The sequence below is a fragment of the Gymnogyps californianus genome, chromosome 2 (genome assembly GCF_018139145.2).
Source record: "Gymnogyps californianus isolate 813 chromosome 2, ASM1813914v2, whole genome shotgun sequence".
Classification (NCBI taxonomy): Eukaryota; Metazoa; Chordata; class Aves; order Accipitriformes; family Cathartidae; genus Gymnogyps; species Gymnogyps californianus.
The window spans coordinates 369,996-392,691 of NC_059472.1; the positions used below are offsets into that span (position 1 = coordinate 369,996).

At 45.5% G+C, this 22,696-nt stretch overlaps 1 protein-coding gene across 8 annotated transcripts in view; it reads left to right on the plus strand.

The window, feature by feature from the left end:
* Window positions 1-22,696, plus strand: part of SCRIB (scribble planar cell polarity protein) — a 113,728-nt gene that overhangs the window by 41,378 nt on the left and 49,654 nt on the right. For all 8 annotated transcript variants that reach the window (XM_050915741.1, XM_050915740.1, XM_050915742.1 and 5 more), the window contains exons 17-24: window positions 9,121-9,210; window positions 9,809-9,886; window positions 12,012-12,326; window positions 12,816-12,896; window positions 18,741-18,998; window positions 19,250-19,360; window positions 21,884-22,060; window positions 22,505-22,621. In XM_050915741.1, coding sequence (XP_050771698.1) covers window positions 9,121-9,210; window positions 9,809-9,886; window positions 12,012-12,326; window positions 12,816-12,896; window positions 18,741-18,998; window positions 19,250-19,360; window positions 21,884-22,060; window positions 22,505-22,621 — 1,227 coding nt within the window. The remainder of the gene's footprint in view (window positions 1-9,120; window positions 9,211-9,808; window positions 9,887-12,011; window positions 12,327-12,815; window positions 12,897-18,740; window positions 18,999-19,249; window positions 19,361-21,883; window positions 22,061-22,504; window positions 22,622-22,696) is intronic.

The following is a 22,696-nucleotide window of genomic DNA, read 5'->3' on the forward strand; positions in this document are numbered from 1 at the left end:
TGTATGCAGCTGGTACTTCCAGAGCTCCTTTAGCTGTTCGTGCCAATGGACTCTACGACAGTGAAAGAAATAATTTTGTTAAAGCACATGATATCTGATAGTGGATATCTGGATTCCACTGCTAACTCTATTCCCAATGTTTTATCTCAGTCTCCATCTGCACTGCAGAAATGGCTTTTGGGGGAGAAAAGAAGCGTATCGAGCTGCTATTTGAAGGCACGAGGTTGCACCTGAAATCTGTCTGTTTTCAGATAAGTTTTGAAGAAATAGTCCAGAAGGAGCTGCTGTGCAGATTGAAGATAATAATGGAAAGAAGGTCCCAAATTCTGTTTAAGTGACCGATGCTTCTTTGTCTGCAGTGATGGCTGATGTCATCCTTCTGTGTTTGCCCGGGCTTAACCCATCTTCTGCAGAGCACCTGAAAATATAGGAGTCATGAAGGGCTCTGCACTGACAAAACTTGTGCCGACTGAGGAGCTTTATAGGTTTTTGCTTCTCCCATGATCCTTTCTCCCAGCTGCACAAGGCCATCTAGAAAGGATATGCTGCTCATTTCCCTCCCTAGGAAAAAGCTAGGCTGATCTTAGGTGTTCAAAGCGCCTCGACTTCCTTGCCAGAGAGTGGAAAAGATCCTGTCAGCTGCTTCTGCTCAGATGTCATATCCTGTCGCTCTGGAGTCAGAAGCAAGTCAAGTCTTCTCCTTGAAGGAGTCTTGTCCTGTGGGGATTACTCAGAAATATTATCATTTGTGTTTGAAGGCAGGCCTCATGCTTGGCACCACAATTACTGTTTGCCAGAGGCGGACCGTGACAGCACAGCTTGGTCCTGAAGCACCCAGTGTTCAGGGAGTTCAACTTTGAAAAGGTTGGCCCACTTAGTGCATAGCATCAGGATGCCCTGCCGTCATGAGCAGTCCTGTTCATCTCAGTGATGCTGCTGCAATGCTGCCTTTACACTTGGATCTCTATGCCTTGGTCTGGTTTTATTGGTTACTGGGTGAGACTGCGTACTCATCAGGACATTGTCAGGCTTAGAATACTTATGTAGCAAATCTGATTTTCCCACAATGTGACCTGTAAATTTTAAACCCTGAAAAAATTAATAAACCTCTCTTGTATAATGCAAGAAAGATCATGTCACCTGTATTTGCTCAGCTGGCTTGACTAGAATATACCTTCTGACAGAGCAGAGTCATCTCGAAGTTATGAAAAGATACAACACTCTGCTTTCTCTCATTTAATTTTTTTAAATTACTGAAGTTCCCAGTGAGCAAGGAAAAATATGCCATATTTTTTGTTTGACTTTGTCTGGCTTTTAATTTATTGCCATAGGAATGTTTTTATGACCTTTTCTTACTGGGTTGAAGGGCCCTTAGTATTCTTTCTTATGCTGTGACCCTCCAACAGTTTGGAGGTAGGGATTGTAATCTCTTCTTGTAGATGTACAACTTCGCATTCAGGTCTATTAAGGCACAGTTTGAATACGATTCACCTACAAAGTGACAGAGATTACTTCTGTGATTGCTGCTTATTCATTATAATATATCACTCTCTGTCAACTGCAAATTTTATCTGATCTGGAGCTTTCTTAAGGACCAAGTAGCAAACTGTGGAATGCTTTCTTGCACAAATGGAGAACTAGCTGCAGAGTTTCCTTTTCCTGCTCTAAGAGTGTGGCACAATCATCTGGTTTGCTTTTTCAAATAGAAAGAACAGAAAGCAATAGAGATGTGTTTTTAAGAGAGAGAGAAAAGATACCGTGCTTAAACAAAACACTCCACTGTGAATCCGATTTTCGCTTTTGAAATAGGAAAACGCAATGTATATAACAGATATGGGTCTTGCTGCTTAGGATGAGGATTATACAAAAAATTTAGGCATTAAAAGAACCCCTGTAGAAATTAATGGGGCTTAAGCATTTGCATGCCTTTAAAAACTGGTTTCTATTTGCAAGCTCAATAATATTTTCTGACTGTGTCAGTAGAGGAGAAAATAATTCCTAGAATAGTTTTGAGACTTTGTGATGGAAGACAATCACCAGCTTGGATCCGGGAACTGATACGAGGCAAGATTGGGATAGGTTGCCATTTCTGGAAGATATGCTTTAGCCAAAAAAGCGCTGTGCTTAATTCAGGAGGAACAAGCTAGTTTATGACGAAGATAACATAGATTATTTGGAAGAAATCCTGAAGTCAAGTCTCCTACCACCACTAGCAACCAGATACTATATTTCATAAGTCAGTCAAACTTTGTATTAAATATAGATTGTTTCCTCCTGTTACTTGATGTGTGTGCACACAGGTTCCTCCTACTGGGACAAACCAAAAACTTCTCCAAATTTCTGCTCCTTGAATGATTAGAAAACTTAACAAATGCAAGTTCAGCTTGAAAGTAATTCATTGTTTTCATTATATTTTATCTTGAAACATCTCTTTCCTGCTGTCTGACCCTTTGTCTGCTTGTCCTTGGTATATTTTTATGGATATCAGTCACAACTCCTAGCCTTCATTTTTGCTAGATTAAAGCAACCAAATTCTTCTAGTCTTCTCTTGTAAGATAGATTTCCATTCCCTGTCTTTCTCGCTGCCTTTTCATTCACCTGTTCTACTTGAATTCAGGTTTTGTGGACTGTGGATAACATGACAGAGTTTATTCAGACTTTAGGTCACTAAATTCCATAGTTTTAGTTCCACTTCAAATGTGGTAGTTTCTGTTTGTGGATGGGAATTCTCTTTAGCTACCTAGCTTTTGTTCCTGCATTCAACATCAAGGTCCTCAGTGAGTTTTGTCCTCCAGACTGTTGGTGCACTTAAAAATGTCTCTACTTGTATGTTTTAACATGAGTGATGCCAGGTTTAGTGCAAGAATTTTCCATTTATCTCACTGTCACCTTGGACAAACGCTCTCCTACTGTGCTGTCTGCCCTTAGCAGCACAAAGTTGAAACAGATTTTAGAAGACAGTTGTAAATTCTCCAGTCGTTTCAGTCTTTTAATTGTATGTTAAATGATGGGCTAAAATGGACCTTTAGAACAGTAAGAAATTACTGGGCTGAGAGGAGTTTCTAAGTGAAATTTTGTAGTTAGAATGATGCAAAATGAATGACTATACCAATGATTTTACCACACAAAAAGAATCAATAAGAATATGAATAAAAGTTCTTTACTGCTAAAGAGAGGAAGAAATGTAGTGTGCTTCAGTGTCACTCACTCCAGCTGAATCCACAGGACTTCCATGTCTAGATTTTTGTCTTGTTTCCATTTCTGGGAATGGTTCAAGGCTCGGTAGCTTTGTCCAGTACTCATTTTGTTTCTCTTTATCTAAGAAGTTGAATATTTTCTTTTCCAGAGGGACTCTGTCCTGTTGCATTCCATAGTTTAGCCAGCTCGGTTCCTTTCAGGATCCCCTTTTGCTGTTGGCACTTCCATGCCTGTGGCAAACCTGGGTGCTCATTGTGATGAGGAGGAAGTACTACCTTCTTAAATCCCTATTTCTGGAATTCAATAATGAAAGAGCTAATCATAGAATCATAAAAAAGCCCAGGTTGGAAGGGACCTTGGAAGGTCCAACCTTTTGTGGGAAAGGAAGCCTAGATGAGATTATCTAGCACCCTGACCAATTGCATCTTGAAAACCTCCACTCATAGGGACTCTAGCAGATCCCTGGGGAGTTTGTTCCAGTGAATGACTGTTCTCCCTGTAAACATTTTTTTTTTTTTTTTTCTTATATCAAGATGAAGTCATATCCCTGTATAGACACACATATATAGATATGAGTATTCATATATGTCATGATACATGATTCGTATCTAGATTATAGCTATGTATTCTTATCTATATATATTCATATCAAGGTTAATCATATCTGTATGAACCTAGTTTTTTATTTATGGTTCAAAAGTCATCATATTTAGTATTTTAAAAAATGCATCCTTTCTTCATCCTCACTTAATGAAACGTTGTTCACTGTCTTGGAATATCTTTGGGGAAGGGGATCTGCAGGAGTACACCGGAGCATTTAGCATTGCAGGTTGCCTGTTCTGTCTGCCTTTAATGCTGCTGTCGGTCACTGGGGCTTGCAAACTTCTCTTATTGGGCACTCTCTCTGGTTAGTACTAAACTGGGTGGACGTGTTTAGTAAGAAGGCAGTAAAGTGCTTGACTCTGATCTGTACCCTACCATCTCTGCCTTGCAAATATCCATTCCCTTGGTAACTAAAAAACCATCTGAATGGAGGAAGAAATAACATCAGAGCCAGAAAACCTTCAGCTCATACCCAGCAGGCTGCTCCTCTGCCAGGGCAGGATCTTTCCTTCATGTTCCTTTTTCCGTTGTTCATTTTTAATTTAGTTCTCAACAGCTCATGCAGTAATCTCCCACCTTCCATTTGGTCACTGATATTTTCAGCCTATCCCCTTGTCCTCACGAGTTATTGCTTACTGAAGCCAGACAGATTTAGCTCTTCTAATGTTTCCTGGTGAGTCAGTGCCTCTGGCTCCTGAACTCCTATGTGTCTCTTACATTTATGTGCTATGTAAGTACCCTCTCTTTTGTTGAGGTATTCCTGGAAAAAGACACAGAGTTGAATGTGATGTCTGTGTAAAGGGGCTTTCTTCGGGGGTTAGGAAGCACGGACCTTAGTGAGACATGGTGATCCTTTCACTGGTATTTTCCCAGGTCCTTGCAATCTGTAGTTTAGGATTTCTGGACTGTTCGTACTGTTGTACTAGACACAGTGGAGCTGCTGTCTATGAAATTGTCTGATTTCTCCAATCCCTTTTATACATTTTAGTTCCACAGTATTTAGTGATAATAAATTATGTAATTTACTTGTGCTTTATATTAAAAAGCATTTTTTTAAGCCTGCTGCTGAAATTTCATTGGGTGTCCCTAATTCCTTTGTTGTTACAAACATGGAATAATCATTTCCTATGAAGTTATTAATGGCATGAAAAGATAAAAAGATGTCTATCCCTCCCCCTCCCATATTTGAATGCTCCTAGCCTCCCCTCATATGGAACTATTAACATTTGTACTGTCAGTGATTTGGAATAAGATCAGGCCTGATGCAGTTCTCAGCAGTACCCTACTTCTTGGTTCTTCACTGATGACTAGTTCTTGACCTCTGCTAGTTCTTAGCTCGTATAATATACACCTAAACCCAGCATCGTATGATGTCAGTTAGAATGTCTTGTGATAACAAGTTTCGTGTTTTACAAAAGTCTGTGTATTAAATCTTTACTATTACTTTATCAGCCAAGTTTGGAGTCTTGTCAAAGAATGAAATAGAGGTGTGTGTGTTTTTTGAGAGACCTAATTTTCATAAAATTCAGCTGTTTGGCATGAGTGCTATTTCTGTGTGCCTGGTAAGAGGCCTGCGTGTTCTTCGGTTACTCTTCTGGAATTGGTGCTAGGATGACGGGCTGATAGTTACAGGCATCATCCTGTCTCTTAGTCTAACAGCACAACGTAAATGCTGTTTCAGGGTATCAAGATTCCAGAATTTTATAAATGCTCTACAAGCATATCAAGAGATCTCAGTCAGTTGTTAGGACTCTTGGGTACAAGTTATCCAGTCCTTTTGACTTTTAAAATGGTTATTCCTTATTGATGATATTAAATGGATTCTTCAGCTGCTGTTGGAATGAAGTATGATTCATCACCTTCATGTGATGCGTGTACATCATCATGCTTCTGTCCAAATACGCACACTTGCATTTTCTGTGTTATTGTTGACAATCCAGTCTCATTTAAAGTTTCAAGTGATGTAAATGCAGGGATTAGACACTTACATGCCTCCAGATGTATAGCAAGTTATAAAAAGATGCCCGTACATGCAGAAACTTGCTGCCTTCTGGAAATAAAGCCCTTAAACCCCCACTCCCTTGGGTACGTCTGCAGGAACAACTTGGTCTTTCAGCAGGTTCTGAAGCACAACGGCTCCATGCTTTGGCAGTTGAATCCTGTGAACGTCTAGTTTGCTGCCTCTGTGTCTACTGTGCCCATGCCAAGAGCAAGTTGCAAAAATCCTTAGCTGGCAGTTGCAAGGCACAGCATTGGATGCTGTTTCAAGTCTGTTGGGCAATACTCAGATATCCCTGGCTGCTACTGAAAAGTAAGCCTGTCCATGTGTGCAACATTTCTAGTTTCTCCAGAATGTTATACATTTATTCACTGCAAGTTGGAAAATCTCGCAGGATCAAGTGAATCTGTTAAAAGGTAGCTATATTAAAAATGTATGAAAAATAGGTTGAGATGGAATCAGTCCTTGTTTGAGTGTGTTCCCCAGAGATGTACAGGCAGAAACACAGGTGGGACTGAGGGGGATAGAGGAGAGGGGAGGGAGATGTAACTGCTTCCTTGGCTTGTGCTTTGGTGCCATCGATGATAAATGGGTTTCGCCCTAGTCTCTGGTGGGAGTTGAGGGAGATGACAACTCTAGGCTGAAGTGGCAGCTTTTTCAATTTTCCCAGTTTTCTGCTTCCCCAGTAGCACTCTTCTATGGAGGGCATGGATGCTTGTGTGCCTGGGAGGAACTAGGAAGAAACTCTGGAGATGTTGCCCACCTAATGAAGGTTTGCCCTTTCTGCAAAGGAAGGAGCCGGAATCAGTTGAGCAGCATGTTTCTAGGTGGGGAGTATCACAGATCAGTCGTTACATCTGAGATGAGCTATTGCTGGGCAGCGGGTGGATCCCTGGTCCTAGGGGAAAAAAATGGAAGAAGAGAAAAATACCCAGGAAAGTCACTGGCAAGAGTGATTGCAAGGGTGGAAGCTGTGCTGTCCCTGCTGTTAGGGCAGCTGTTTGCTGTGTTTCCAGAGTATCAGTCTAGACAGCACGGAAGCCAAGGCAGCTCTGAAGCAGCCTTAGGACAGATGTGCTTTTGGGAAGAAATAACTTAACTGGTTTAGTGCAAAAAGCAGCGTCGAGCTATAATGTGAAATATTGAATATAAAACTGAAAGGCCGTTATAGGCTACTGGATCCAGTTCCTTCTTTCTCAGGTTCATATTCATGTCAATTACTCTTTTCATAGACTTCAACCAAATGTTCAGCAGTTCAGTTTCTTACCACACTGTTTTTATGGGAGAACTAATTTGCTTTGGGAGTTTGAAATCTTCTTTCCAGCCTAAGTAGATTTATGTCCAATTCAAGCCCATTTGCTGTTGTTCTAGCAGTGTCTTTAAGTTTAATTAAGTCTGGTTCCTCCTTGGTGTTTTGCTTTTTCGGTGTATGTTGATAGACATAAGGTTCTTAACCCTCAGTCCAGTTGACCTTTCTGGCAAATTTCCCCATATTTTCAGTCTGGTTTCTATGAATTTGTGAAATCCATGGGTTTTGTTGTTTATCTTTCAGTTAGTTTACACAATCAACTTACTGTGCAACTGAAAGTGACTTTCTGTAACCAGTGACGTTGTATATTCCTTGTTCATTGTCATATAGCAAATTGTCAAAAATAGCAATCCTGCCCTATTGATTCAGGCACTGAGCAAAACCATCAGCTATCTTACTTGGAAATACCTGGATCCTCTTACTAGAATACTCTCTAGTCCTTGTCTGGAGACATAGTTTTCCATCGTCTTTAGAACTTTTTGTGTTGAATATAGATATGTCTTCAGAGCATTACTAAAATCCAGTGAGACTGGAAGAAAAAAAGTGGTACTTGTAGTTAGATCCTAACAGACTTCTTCACGCAAGAAGCATTAGTCTAATCTGTAACTGGTTTTAAAGTGTGCTACCAATGACTTGCAATGCTATGTCATGACTACCACATTTCTCTGTCTCACCTGAATAATCTGTCTTTCAATACTTGGATTTTACTCAGTCTCTAGGTCTTACACTGGAGACAATGTACTTGCGGTCTGTCTAGAATCAGGGATTTCCTTGTGAAGATCCCAGCAGCTTTCTGCTACGCTGTTGACTGGGCACCAGAGGAAATGGCAAAGAACCTCATTTTAGTTCTGCATTTCATGTGGTGGGTTTTTTGGTTTTGTTTTTGTTTTAAACATCGCAGAATGTGAAGCCCCACAAGCTGTTGCTTCTGTCATTGTAGAAAGTGAAGAAGGATTTGAAGGAAGGGGCTAAGGAAAGCAAGTCTCCTGCTTCTTTTGCTGCCCACTCTGTGGCCCGACCTAGGCCAAGCGGACCTGATGTTGAAGCTAGACACCTCTGCAGCAGCCGCTCTCTGTTCTGGGCTTTGTTTCCAGAGGAGTGACATCTGGAGGACAGCAAATTTGGTTCTCTCCAGGAGTCTATGTACATTTCTGTCACTTACCTCACCAGCTCCTTGGTCCTTGGCCCTGACAGATCCCTGAGAGAGTCCTATCTATCCCATTCCTTTCCCTATATCCTACCACATGCTCCCTGTCTTCCTTCTCATGACAGAGGCAATGTGAACAGTTTATGCTGGTGTCCTAAATATAAGCAATTTCAGTTCAGGTTTGACCAAAAGTTTTGCTATTGGAAGTGGGCATAATTTGGTGTGTAGAGGTGGGAGATAGGAAGAAGAGATGAGACTTCTGGATTGCACAGCTACAATCCTGAGCCTGCCTGTGCAGAGGGGAGAAGAGGAAGGAGCCAGCTGGGCAAAGCAGATGGCTTTTCTGGAATCACACATTGATTTCCACCAATAGAGCAAAGCCAAGTATCTGTCCAGGGTATTCTGGAAGAGGTGCCATTCTTGTTACTGCACACTACGTTGGGGTGACCCGTAATCTCCCAGTAGTTGTATGGAATTATACCCCAAAGGGAGCCATGTGGTAGAGCTGGGCTGTGATGTGACCGCTGTCCCTGTTTCTTTATCTAGTCCCATCCCACTGCTGCTCAGTTTACTTTGTGGTGGACATCTCATTCCGATGTGTTCATTACAGGCAAACTGACTCTTGATCTTGAGATATGGTTCAGGACTCAACTGTGAAAAAGGATTTGTTTGTTTAAATGTATTGTGACTTTGGTGCCTTTGAGGCATGGATACCACAGCTTACACAAATATGTGAGCAGATGCATGCAGATAAAGTTTATACTCTTGTGCTTATTCTTTAAGTAGTCACCCTTGCTCTTCAAGATGTTTTGGGCATTCTCCCGGTCTGCGCTGACCTGTAACCTGTGTCCGTTCTGCTTCCAGTTGACACTGACTATCGTGCGGCAGACGGGGGGGCTGGGCATCAGCATCGCAGGGGGCAAGGGCTCCACCCCCTATAAGGGTGATGATGAGGTAAGATCCCGGACTGTATAATTGTTGAAGCACCCACTTTCAGGGACTAGTTCTCTGTAGCTGGAGGTTGGATGTCCATATGTATCAGCTTTGTGGCTGGGCTGGGCTTTCAGAGCAAGGTGGGAGCAGCCCTTGACCCACCCTGCAGCAGGAGGCTGGCAGGGCTGGGCAGGCTCCTGCCTCTGGAGCACAACTTGTACCTTCCTGCTACTGACCGCAGAGAGCAGCAATGAGAACAGCTATTTCCTTCCCATCTGTGTCCTGATGTACGGGACTCACAAGGCAAAGAGTATGGGATTGTCTTCCACACATGTAGGGGCATCAGCTGCGTCATGTTCTTGTCCCACTGGAAAAGGATTAAAGTGTCATTCTCTTTTCCGCTTTGTCACCTGTGGGGTAGCCCTGCAATGGGATTTCTTTCCCCTTTCTACCAACTCCTGAATGGAGTGATGTGGCTGTCCTGTCCCTGCATCCGGGGTGTGGAATTGGCGAGGGATTTCCCCTTTCCCTTAAGTTGAATGGGGTGGAGTGGTCTCTCTACACTTCAGACGGTTGAGGAATGGGCTCCACCTCTTCTAACAAGTACTTTTGTTTCCAGGGCATCTTTATTTCCCGCGTGTCAGAAGAGGGTCCTGCAGCTCGTGCAGGGGTTCGTGTTGGGGACAAGCTTCTGGAGGTAAGAACCTAGCTACTGTGAAGAAGTAAATGTTTCTAATGACTTGAGAGTGGAGAGAGAAGTATGGTTTGGTATTTATTTGCATCGTGCTAGTTTGTAGGCCAAATTAAGCATCTGGAGCTGTGCAAGAGCAAAACAAAATTCCCCTGGCTCAAAGAGTTGTTTAATTAACATTACCATTGATCTTTTGCTGCTTTATAAGGACAGAGATTGCTCCCGCATTCGCTCTCCCCCAACTCTGAAGTGTTGTGTAACCCAGGTGGGAAGAAATACTCGGCAGTGTGTGCCCACATCCCCAACAAGGTGACCAGCTGGCCTCTACACATCTGCTTTCCTGTGTGGGGCAAAAGTGGACCTTGTAAGATAACTTCTTAACCAGGGAGCCAGCTATATGCTGTACTTGCCTGTCTTCAAATTATTTAAAAACGTGATTAATCATACGGGATTGAGATGCACTTGAGGAAGGACTGATTGCATTATGGAGGGAATAGATGTCAGTACAGTGCTGGACAGAGATCAGAGGAATAAGTGGCCTGTATTTAGGGCACTGGCCTGTGTTTGTGCGATCTGGTGTGGTGTCTCTAGGTATCTCATGCACTCCTACTCCCTGCAGCCTAGATATTAGTAGTGGAGGCCTGGGCATTTGCCTGAGTAGATGTTCCAGTCTTTCTCACCACTTACCTGGCATTGACCATGGTAGAAGTTAAATAAAGTGCTATATGGTTCTATAATTAGAAGTTTTTATATTGCTTCATGAGAAAAAACTTGATTCTGGAGTTTTAGAAGTTACCTTGTTCACTTCTGCAGTTATCATAGGATTGTCTTGATAATTCCATGAAGTTTAAGTCCAAAAAGGAATATTCACTTCGTCTAGCCTGGTCTCTTGTATGTTTTAGGGCCTTAAGTGTCACCAAGCATCTTTGTGCTGCATGCGTCATACTGCATTTTGCTGCAGAATGACTTCCCAAAGGGAGTCAGATCTTGAAGATTTTGAGATGAATGATTATTCCCTTTCCCAGCAGTTAAATTCATGGCACCCTACTATTTCATGTAAAGTAGATCCCTCTTCAGTTACAGCTTTGAGAAAAGACTATTTTTTTTTTTTCCACTTCTGATTCACTTCCCCTGATGCCCATTCATCTGTGCCTCCTGGAAAAGTGGATGTACCCTCACAACGTAACTCAGAGATTTGTCGTCTTCCTTCTGAAAGACTGTGTTATGTCCACAAGTAAGACGTGGCTGAGGCACATCAGACTTGGGTTCCATTCTCATTGGCTATGAATTGTAAGGAACACCTCTTTACCCCTAGAGGGGGGATACAGAGCATTGCTCAGTAATGAAGGCCATGATGGGAAGAAACCCTAAATGCCATGGAGGACGTAGATTTGAACATCTAGTTTTCAGGCTGAGGGCCAGACAATCTTTTCTGTAAGTGTGTGTTAATATGAAATGAAGTAGCTGCTACGAAAAGAAGATTCTTCAGTTTCATGGACCCCCACTTTGTATTTCCTCAGTCTTCTGATGTGGTAGGACTTTTTTTTTTCTGAAATCGGCGAAGCAAGAGTAGAGGGAATCAGCTTGCTTCCCTGAGAGCTGCAGAACCTGGTGTCCTTCCTGCAAGTACTTTACTAGTTTTGCATGGAGGGGAAGGAAATGGGTGTTTCAGGGTATGAGGAGGTAGATGTCCTTCTTGAAGGTGAACAAGAAGTTGTGTCGACCTGAGTTGTACTGAGATTTGTTAGGGGAGATAGTTCTGGGTGAGCGGTTATCTGTCTGGGAGTTTGTTGCCTGCAGGGATGATGCAGGTGATAGGGGAGTTGGAACTCCCTGCGGGGGGAGAATTCCTCTGAAAGGGCCTTTACTGTGCTTGGCAGGGGCTGCCCTGGCCTGCGACAGGCAACACGTGTTGTGGGAGCCTCCTGTGCTGTGCGAGTGCAGGGAAACTCCCTTGCAGGCAGCAGGTGAGGCCTGGGTACGCCTGTGGGAACAAGGTGTCGACCCAGCTCTGCAGGGGATGAGCTGTGCTTCCGTTGAGCAGCGGTTACTAAGGCTGGAGCTGTCTGTGCAGCTGTTGGAAGAACTCCCCACGGAGGTAAGGGTTGTGCCTGGCTCTGTCTGTCCGCAGGTGAACGGCGTGTCCCTGCACTGTGCTGAGCATCACGTGGCGGTGGAGGCTCTGCGTGGATCAGGAAGCTCCGTCTCCATGACAGTTCTGCGGGAGCGGATGGTGGAGCCGGAGAACGCCATCACTGTCACACCACTGCGCCCTGAGGATGACTACAGCCCTCGTGAGAGGCGAGGCGGTCTGCGTTTCCCAGAGCGACCCGAGGGGGCACCTCCCGCAGAGAGATATTCCACCTGCCTCATGCGCAATGAGAAGGGCCTGGGCTTCAGCATTGCTGGTGGCAAAGGCTCCACACCCTACCGGGCTGGTGACACGGTCAGTCATGATTCCCTGCGAAGGAAGGTGCTTGATCCCCAAGTCTCTGCACTACTTGTGGGAGCAGCATGGGGTCTTCCTCACCCATGGGCACGCAGCAGTGCAGCATGGCCCTGGGCTGGTAGGCCAGGCAGGCTCTGAGAGCCAGAATCTACTCTTAAGTCGGGGAAGGAGAGAAGTTCAGAAGGAGGTGGGGCTGGGGCTCACAATCCCTGCCAGTGACATTTAATCTTGCTGCTGTCCTCTTGACATGTATTCTGGGCTCTCGGCCACATGAAGGCTTTGCTGCAGCTGGAGGTTTTGCAGGTGGCTCTAGAAGCAGAAGAGGGTTTGTGTGGAGTGAGGAACAAATGGGAAGTGCCAGGGCAGGGGAGGGATCTGCGAAGGGGAAAGGGCTGAGACCTGCCTGGTGTCCAGGAACAATTCTGGAAAGCCAAGCCCTGGTGAGGGGAAGCACAGGCTGCTCTGACCCTTCTGACTGTGTTTCAGGGGATCTTTATCTCACGGATTGCAGAGGGTGGTGCAGCCCATCGGGACGGGATCCTGCATGTAGGAGATCGGGTCATCTCGGTGAGTGTGGGTGTGCAGGGAAGGGGTCTGACTCAGCTCCATGTCCTTCCTCGTACAGGGGCTGTTTTTCTGTAATTGAAGCTGGATTTTGGGGGTCCTTTTTTCAGCTCCTGAGCCTTCTGGAAGAGCATTTAATCTTGGTGGTTCTACCCCTGCCTGTGACTGGTGGTGGGTGCAGTTAATGCCTCCCCTTTCCCCAAGTGCTGTGTGTGAGTGCTTCCCCACAGGAATGGCATGTGGCAGTCCAGGCTGTACTGGAGGGAGACGATATGACAGCACTGCCCTAGCTTGGTGTCCCTTCAGAGCCTTGTAGGACAGCCTCAGAGGGCTCTGCCACAGCACGGCGTGTGGGGAGGGAAGCCCTTTGGGGCACAGCTGACCGGCTCCCTGCGGAGAGCAGGATGGCAGGGATCAGCGTAGGCTGAAGCGGAGGGAGGCTGCCTGAGGGAGGTGTGGAGCGGGACAGGGCGTACCGCAGAGCTTCCCCCTGCTTTCATTTGAAACTCCAGCCCCAGTTTCCCTTCCTGTTTGTGCCAGTGGTATGGATCTCACTGCTGCCTCTAACCTCAAGTCTCTCTGCCTAATGTGTCACTTGCTCCCCCTCCTGCGGGGAGAGTCTGCTGAGTCTCCTGACCCTCTTCCCAAGCTCGCATGCTGCCTCCGAGTGAAAGCTCCTGCATCCTGGTGCTGGTGGTGGGTTTCTGATCCAGCTGTTGTGGTAAGAGCACGTGTTACCACAGAGCTGGTGTGAGTAAACACTGATACAGCCTTGTCAGTGCTGGCTTCTGTCTGCTCTATCCCTAGGCTGGGGGCTGTGTTGTATTTGCTCTGGCACAAAATTTTAGTGGAGCTCTGGCCCAGGTCTGACATTTGTATCTTGGCAGGAGACTTGAACTGGTACAGCATCTCTCCCTCCTTGCTAGTGCTCTCCCCTCCTCCCAAAATCAAGCCCTGACCCTGATTGTTGCCAGATAGCCTGAATTATTTTGGTTTTGCTCATCTTTTGATGGTCCACGGGTACAGAGGCATGACTGAGAGGTGTAATTGCAAGCACACAGCCTATCATGTGGTGTTGATTTGCTCTACCTGTGGCAAGAAGGAAACACAAGATCTCAGAATAGAGTCAAAAGTCAAACCTGTCTCCATCTCCTGTTAGCAGCTCTATTTATATCTGTGGGCAGCTTCATAGGAAAAACAGATCTAATTCCCTAGTGATAGCTTGCAGTGTCTTCGGACTGCAATATATGGGCTCAGGGCTTACAGAACTCAGGGCCTTTGTTAGATTTTAATGTGGATGAAGGTCTTGCTGTCGTTAGTCCTCTGACACACCCTGCTGCAATGATGAGTGCAGTGTTATTGCATAGGTAGGAGATATGTCCATGCTTGAGAGCATGGTCCTCTGCTCTCAAGGATGTTACCTGTGCTGAAGTGTGTGTAGTCATAAAAGGTTTGGTGCTGAGCATCAGCTGCAGCTCAAATCTTGTGCTCAGTTATGATGAAAGCAGGAACAAATTATTGTCTTCCAGGAGAACACTTACCTAGTCTGGACTATTCACATAACTTCTGTGCCTTCCAGCAAGTGTCTGACTGTCGCTTCTCCAGCAGCCATGCCTCTTGGCAGCAGTTGCCGTTCTGCCTTTCCTGCTTGCGGGGTTCACTGCTAAGTATGATATCCATGTAGTGGTAGTGTTGCATCCTGAGGCCTCTCATACCTTCTCGGTGATACTTGTCCTCAAAAATACCTGCTTGCTGTAAGAGATGCATGGGCAGCTGTGTGGGTTTCACTCCATCTCTGCAGAAATCTGGTGCTAGGTTAGAGCTGTGGAGCTGCCCTGGCCCAGTGATACTGGATGTTGAGAGAGTGTCTGTTCACTTCAAAGCAGTGCCCGCATAGCATTACATGAATTCCCTGTTTACCACAACTGTTTTGAAGCAGTGGTTGCCCATTTTTATTGGAAAGCTTTTCAGGATGCGATGATTCCTGGGATATGCAGTGCAGGTTGCATGTGTTCCCCTGTATCTGCATGGGGAAAGCAGGAGGGCCCTCGTTAGGATGCAGGCGGTTTCATAGGTCCAGCAGGCAGAGGCCCATTTCCAAAGCCATAGTCATGCCACAGTTCTCACTTTGCCAAAGAATTTTTGTTTTCTTAGGAAAAGAAATACAGCACAGCTTCATACTCTTCTCCTGTGCTCTAAATCGTCCTGGACTTCTCTGCAGGGGAAGGACTGGGATAGCTCCTTTTACTTTCTTAAGGGAGCTTTGAGTACATGGATTGAAGAGCCCAGCCTAGATCTCTCTTCAAAGTTAACACCCCACAAAACTCACCAGTGATTGACTACTAACTCTCCAGCTTTCTCCATATGCTAGTGTGTCTTGAGAGTCATTTTGGTAGCGGAAGACCTGGGGCAGGGAGCTGCAAGGGGGGAATGTTGGAGAGTTTGAATCATGGGATGGGAATCTAGCAGGGAGGGTGCAGGATTGGGAGCAGTGGCTAAGGGCAGCTAGTTTTTTGGGATAGGACTGGGAGTAGACTGAAGAAAACTGATTCTGGGGGAGATTTAGGACAGTAGTAGCACCAGGCTACACGTGGGGGTCCTAATGAGAGCAGTCTGATCACTAAGAAATTTGCCAGAGTAATGTAACTTCCTGGCACACAGAAAAATGTGTGGAGCTGGGAAGGGACAGATGACGCTCTTTCCCTTCCTCTGGGCACTTGTTCTCTTGCTAAGCAGGGACATAGCAATAAAGGCCACTGAAAACTAGCTGTCCAAAAGCAGGGAAGGCGTCATGTATACTTTTGGTCTGACCAAGTCTGACCATTCTCATCTTCTTGTCAGTGGCAGAAGAATAACAGAGGGGGATGCGTGAAGTCAACAGTGCATGCTGCTACAGCAGGTCTGTCTGTGGAGTATGTTGAGCCTTGATCTGGTGATAAGAACCTAAGGGCCAAGTCTCTTCTGCATGTCATCTTTGTTAAAAATTGGTGTATCTGGCAGACGAGAGGACCCAAGGGGATCCTCCCTTCCCAGTCCACTGGACACAAGGCTGCTGCTTTTCCCCATTTCCAGGTCCAGCCATCAGGAAGGCTAAGTGCAGATTCCAAAGATAAAACACACTGCAGACACGGCTGGCCACAGATTTACACAGACAGGAAGGGGCGCACTGCCTTTACAGGCGCACACATAAACACAAACAGTCCTCATAGGGTGTGAACAACACAGACAACTTAACCCTGTTCCTACCCGCTGGCTAATCAGGTTTAAGGTTTGCTAGTGGAACATGCACATATACTCCCTCACTCAACTCACGTAAATATTCATGTTTGCAGGTCTCTTCAGTCTCTGGCCCAAGTGTCAAGTTCTTCAAGGCTCTTTGGTCAGACCCGGAGCCTTTTATCCAGTTTCTGGGCTAGCTGTTGGGTCTTTCCACGTTTTGGATTCCTACTTGCTGGCTAGTCCAACTTGAATTTTACTAGCAGATCTTGCACACATACCCAGAATAGAGAGCAAACTTGCACAGTAAATACAAACATGGTTTGAGAAGAAGATAGAGCAGACTATGGTGATCAGGCACGGGGCTTGGCCAGACAAGCGTACTGACCAGCAGCCTGCTTGTGTGTGACCAGCCTCTTTTATTCTCCACCCTCTCCGTTTTCCCATGCTTGTTCCTCCCCTCTCCTCCTTGGCCACTCCCCTTTCCCACCTGTGATCCTTCTGCTAAACATCCCATAATAAGTTTTGCTCATTCCCACAATCCCCCGTAAAGCTTCCTGTAGCAAGTTTGCTCTTTCCTGTGAGAGCTGTTCTCATAACCCATGATAATCTTGATTTCCTCTGTATATTGATTACCAAGTTTTTGGTTGCACTTCTTTAATGTTACCATTTGAGTGATTCCTTTAATGATCCATCCATGAGTGTCTTGAGTCTTGTCTCTGTTATCTGCGTTTCATTAAGGTTTGTGCACCTGTGTGTTTAATTTATTATCTTTCCTGCTTATTGCCTTGTCTCTTATGCTCAGCAGCCGTTACCCAGGTACCTTTACATCCTTCCTCTTGCTGCATGCATGTGCAGGCTGGCATGCCTTCACATCCCTCTGTCCGTCCTCTATGGTTGGTGCCAAAGGTGTCCCTTTGGGGACAGTCCTCTGAGTAGAGGAGATGCTGTGGGGCTGAGTTCCCTGTTTGTGTCCAACACAGCATAGGGCTGTCTTGCCTGTCTTCTTCCATGTCGTAAGGGGAGTAGCACACTTGACTGTGGATGGGATGGGGCAGGTCGGGTGAGGGGGGTGGTGGTGTTTATGGAGGTTCTGGACAAAGCCTTGTCAGACTGTGTGCAGTCAGCTTTGTCCAGAAACTGCTTTCTTGGAAGGAGCTGGGGAGTAACTATATTTCTAGGAATCAGACAGTGAGGAATTGGGCTACAAAATCCAGTTGCTGTGGCTGTTGCAAAGTCACGTTATTATTTCGTAAGCTGATCAAACTCCATCTTAAGAGCTGTTATTTTTGTGTCCTCGTTGTTCATTTTGGAAAGCTTTTCCAGAACCTAAGGACTAGAAACCTTTTAATTTTCAGCTTCAGCTTTTTCATGGCAAGTTTCGTCCTTTTGGCAGTGTTCTAGCTTAGCTCTCCTCTCAGTGTTCTGTCCCTCATACGTTCACGGAGAACAGTCACATCCTTCCTGGTCCTTTGAGTTTCTAGGCAAGCTGTTTTAAATCTTAATTTTGTAGGAAAGGCTCTCTGTTCCCCTGCCTGTCATAGCAGCTTTTCTCTGCAATCTTGTTAACTTATGTTAGATAATTTTTGTGTGTGTGAAGGATGAGAATAGTACACACTTTTTCAGATGAGTTCTCTTCAGTGCTTTGTATGAATGACGTTGCTGCTTCCCTGTATGTACTGGAAGTACCTGTTTATCCGAAGCATTATATCTTTCGCTGATACCACAAGACAACTGTAGCTGTATTCTTGAAATTATTTGACATAGCATATTGGCTAATGTTTTCTTGTCCAAAAGAATTCTAGTTTCCTTTTGTGTCACCCAGTCACTCACTGTGGACTAGCAGAGTCTGTTTCTCAGTGCTTCCAAGTCTTTTTATACCTGGGCTACACTTTTTATGGCTTAAAACTGACATATTCCCCAGACTGCCATGACCTTGCCCGGCATGGGCGCACAGCAGCCCAGTGGCCAGTGACAGGTCCTGTCACACATCAGATCATGCTCTTCAGTGCCTGTGTCTGGGCTTTGAGAGTGATTGATAAGGGCAAATGGCCTAGTGCAAAGGTAGCTGATGCTCTGACACAATAGTGTGCTGTGGCATCACTTCTGGAAATCACTGTTTTGTCTTCTTCCAATATTGAGATCTTTGGACTCATTCCTTTAATGCAACCTCTTGGGCTTCTTTTGTCGTGACCCAGTAGGAAAGCTGGAATGCAAAGCCAAGAGGGAGTGACGGGTACTCTCCTGGTAACGCGTGAGCCACGGCATAGTCCAGGCAATAGCTGGGTTTGTAGTGCTCCAGGAGCTGGAGCATTGTGCTTGGTCTTTGTGGTCCCCTGGAGCATCACTGATGCTGTTAGGGCTTGGAGGTGTACAGGGAAGGTGGGAAAGGGGCTGGTAAGCTGTCCAGAAAGATGATTGTGGTCAGCTGGGAATGAGCAGGTGCCTGTGTCTCTTTGCCAGATAGGAAGGAGTGGGGTAAGCTACAAAGTGCTTTGGGGAACAGGCTTTTGAGAAGGGGCAGTGTTCCAGCAGAATGGGGACCAACACCTTAGAGTGCTTGGCTAAGTGCTTAAAATGACAGGGTGTACTCGGGTGATGGTCTGACACTGAGTTTGCGGGTTGTTCTAGATCAATGGGGTAGACATGACAGAAGCCAGGCATGATCAGGCAGTAGCGCTGCTTACCGCATCCTCCCCCACCATCGTGCTGCTGGTAGAGAGAGAGGGTGCAGAGCAGCTCAGCGAGGGAGACTCGCCAGGCGTGCCACGAGTGCGCATGCACTCCCCACCACCGCCTCCCAGCCATGGGGAGAGCCCACCGGAGGAGACGCCTTTGCTGCAAAGGAACCATCTGTCTAAAGGCCTGGAGGATCAATATCCCATTGAGGTGAGTCTGTCTTTTGGCATATGGGATGGTGTAATATTGGGTATTTTTCATTTGAAAAATTGGTAGTCTGATGAGGGCTGGCCCCACTGTGTTACTGGAGCGTTGAGAAGTAATGGGGAACCCCCTTGTCCTGTGTGTGCTTACCTCGTGCTCACTCATGCAAAACATCCCTGACTCCATGTTTTTTTAGTGTTTGTGGTCCTTATGTGATATCCCTTATTCCCTTTGACTCTGCTTCTTGTTTCCTCAAGGAAATTCACCTTGTAAAAGCAGGTGGTCCCCTGGGACTCAGCATCGTAGGAGGCAGTGACCATTCAAGCCATCCATTTGGGATTCATGAACCGGGTGTCTTCATTTCAAAGGTAGAGTCCTGTGTGAGCAGCCTAGCCATGGACATTCTTGAGCTGTTTAATTATTGGGGTTAAGATGAAGGATTTTGATGAAGGAGTCTAGAAGTACAGTGTAGATTTAAAAAAAAAAAAAATGGGACGGGGGAGGGATGCGTGCATATGTACAGAGTTAGCTGCTATTGTAGAAATCTAAATGGCATGGAAAAGCCTGCAAACTTGTATAATTCATGCTGAACTGTTTGGGGAGAGTTAGCTTTTGAAATTGCTGAGCTTATGTTAGCTTTTAAAGAATCCCGGAAAGATGCAGGCATTTCAGAAAATCAGTCATCACTCAGAAAGTGTTAGTGGGATGAATGTGTAACTGCAGGGAAAAAGAGAAGTGCTCTTCTGCATTCAAGCCAGCGTCCTTCGACCTGACATTCTATTTCCAGTGGCGGCATTAGCTGATGCTATTTAGAGACAGCACACAAGGCAGCCACTTGCTGCAGCTCATTCCCTTTGCAGTCCCACACATCCACACTCGTTGGCTTAGGGATGTTAGAGAGGACATCCCTGCCCAGCCCTTTCTGCACCCATACCTCTCTTGTCCCTTGGACATGCTGAATCTGTCTCTTCTAACACCCATGACTGCAAGCCCCAGAACATCATTACCTGTCACCTGAAGAAGCACTCTTTGATCTGCTCTAAACCAATGTCCCACTGGTTACACTGAGTGCTCCTCCGTTCCTGTGTTGCCAGTTTGGTAAACAGAAGTCCTGTATTCAGCTTATTCACCACCTTCAGTGTTGTAAACCTCATTCATTCTCCTTCCTCAGCTTTCTCTCCAAACTCAAGAGTTGTGGCCTTCATTTCTCCTTGCAAGGTGCTGCTCCATCCCCTCATTATTTTAGTTGCCTTTCTGTGGACCTTCTCTAACTCCACTATGTCCTTCTCAAGATGTGGCATCACAGGATCATTCAAGTTGGAAGGGACCTGCAGAGGTGATTTGATCTCACTGAAAGCACAGGGCCAGCCTAGATCAGCTTGCTGAGGGCCTTGTCTAGTCAAGTTCTGAGTATCGTCAAAGCTGGAGATCTCACAGCCTCTCTGGGCTCCTCTTCCAATGTTTAACTACTATTATGGTGAACATTTTCTTCCTAATATCTAGTCAGAATTTTCCTTGTTCCAAGTTGGATCCCTTGCCTCTCTCCCTATACCACTGTGTACCTTTGAGAAGAGCCTGGCCTCTGTTTTCTCTGTACCATTGTGTTAGGTAGTTGAAGAGAGCAGCAACATCCCCTTTAGCTTTCTGTTCTCAAGAATGAAAAACCCCAGGTCTCTCTGCCTCTCTTTGTACAATGTATTCTCTACACCCCTGTTCATCTTCTTGGCCCTCCGCTGCACTCATTCCAGTTTATCAGTGTCTGTCTTGTACTCCAGGAACTTTCCTGAGTTACTGTTTCTGAGTCCAGTGTTGTGTGTGCATGGTTTAAGGTGTTTTTCCATAGACTCGTTGTCTGTGCTGAAGCTCATGCAATGTCTTTTTGTCCAGTTTTCTTGACCCCTTTTGAAGTTCCCCACCACCAGGGTGGTATTTGGCTGCTCAAAACTGCACACTGTCATCTGCAGACCTGGAAATTTCACTGTTCACTATCTTTTTCAGGTCACAGATGGACATGCTGAATAACACCAGTCCCGCACTTATCCCTCAGGCACCCTACCAGTGAATCTTTTGTGTCCTGAGCAGCAGCTGTCCAGCCCTGCCCTTTGTTTCCTCTCCTTAAACCAGCTTTCAGTCCATTAAGATTGTCTTTCCTTCCATCCAGTGGACACAGCTTCTCTAATAGCCTTTAGGTTCAGACCTTGTCAAGGGCCGTTTGGAAATCCAGAAGTTATGTCTACCAGATTCCTTCCTTCATGTGCTCATTGTTTCTCCCACAGTGCTTCAGCAGGTCAATGAGGCAGGATTTGCTTTTACCAAAGCCAAACTAATTGTTTCCCAACAAACCCTGCTTATCCACATGCTCACAGATCTTACTCTTTGTTGACTCTATTGTTTTACCAGGAATAGAAGTTAGATTTCTTGGTTAGTAACTCTGTAGCAATCAAGATCCCCTCTAGAGCACTTCTTGAGGACTGGAGTTGTACTGACACTGTCAGTCCCGGTACAGTGGCCATTTGTAATGGTAGATGATGCACTTCCGACAGCAGCCCTGCAGTTTAACATTTGAGTTCCTTCAGAGTTCTTGTGAGAAAGCTGTCTTCTGGTTACAGTTGCAGGCAAAATAATGGAAAAGCTGACACCAAAAGGATTGGTTCAGATGAAAATGATAATGTGAGAATATAAGAACATACCAAATGACACTTTAAAGTAAATCTTACTTCATTCTTTGCCAGTGTTCACAGATATGTTACCTCTTGGGAAACTTTGGTTGCAGAGAGAAGTCAAAACAGGCCTCAGAGGCTGTTGGAGGATAGCCTAGGGACACAATGAGTGTGTCTCCAAGGAGAGATGGGATTTCCTTCTCTAGTTGTAATATTAATGATTCTTTGTAGGTCATTCCCCGTGGACTGGCATCTCGCAGTGGGCTCCGTGTAGGGGACAGGATCCTGGAGGTAAATAGTATTGACCTGCGCCATGCTACCCACCAGGAAGCAGTGAATGCCCTGCTCTCCAACACCCAGGAGCTGACTATGTTAGTAAGGCGAGATCCACCACCACCTGGTATGCAGGTAGGTTCTGAGTAAGAGAACTGGGGGGGAATCGCACTCTTCTTTACAGAAGGATCACTTTTGAAGGCAATTTCTTATCTAGCTGGAAGTCTGGGACTAGGATACAGCCAAACTTCTGGTTGATATTTCCTTCTCTTTTGGCAGAATCCAGTCTCTTGTAAGTATATATCCAGTTGAGGACTGTGGAGGGTCTCTTGCCATGCCCATGGTGATACGGTGATCAGAGAATGATCAGATTTCATGAAGACCAGAACTGAACAGGAGACAGAAATACAGAAAAGGGCAGAGCCTCATCAAAAGGAATAAACTGCGCCAACTGAGTGAAAGGTTTAGTTCAGGTCCATTTCAGGGTATTTAGAATACGGCCAGCTACTCTGAGTGTTTCCTTAACAATTCCAGTCTGAACTTGACCCAGAAACAAGGAGACCTTTTCTGTTTTTACAGGAAATATGCATTGAAAAGGCTCCAGGAGAAAAGCTGGGCATCAGCATCCGGGGTGGAGCAAAAGGTCATGCTGGAAATCCATTTGATCCCACTGATGAAGGCATCTTCATTTCTAAGGTACCAGACCACTAACTCTGCAACTTGGTTGCATGCAAGGACTGCTAGGGAAAAGGGTGATCCCTTTGTTCAGTG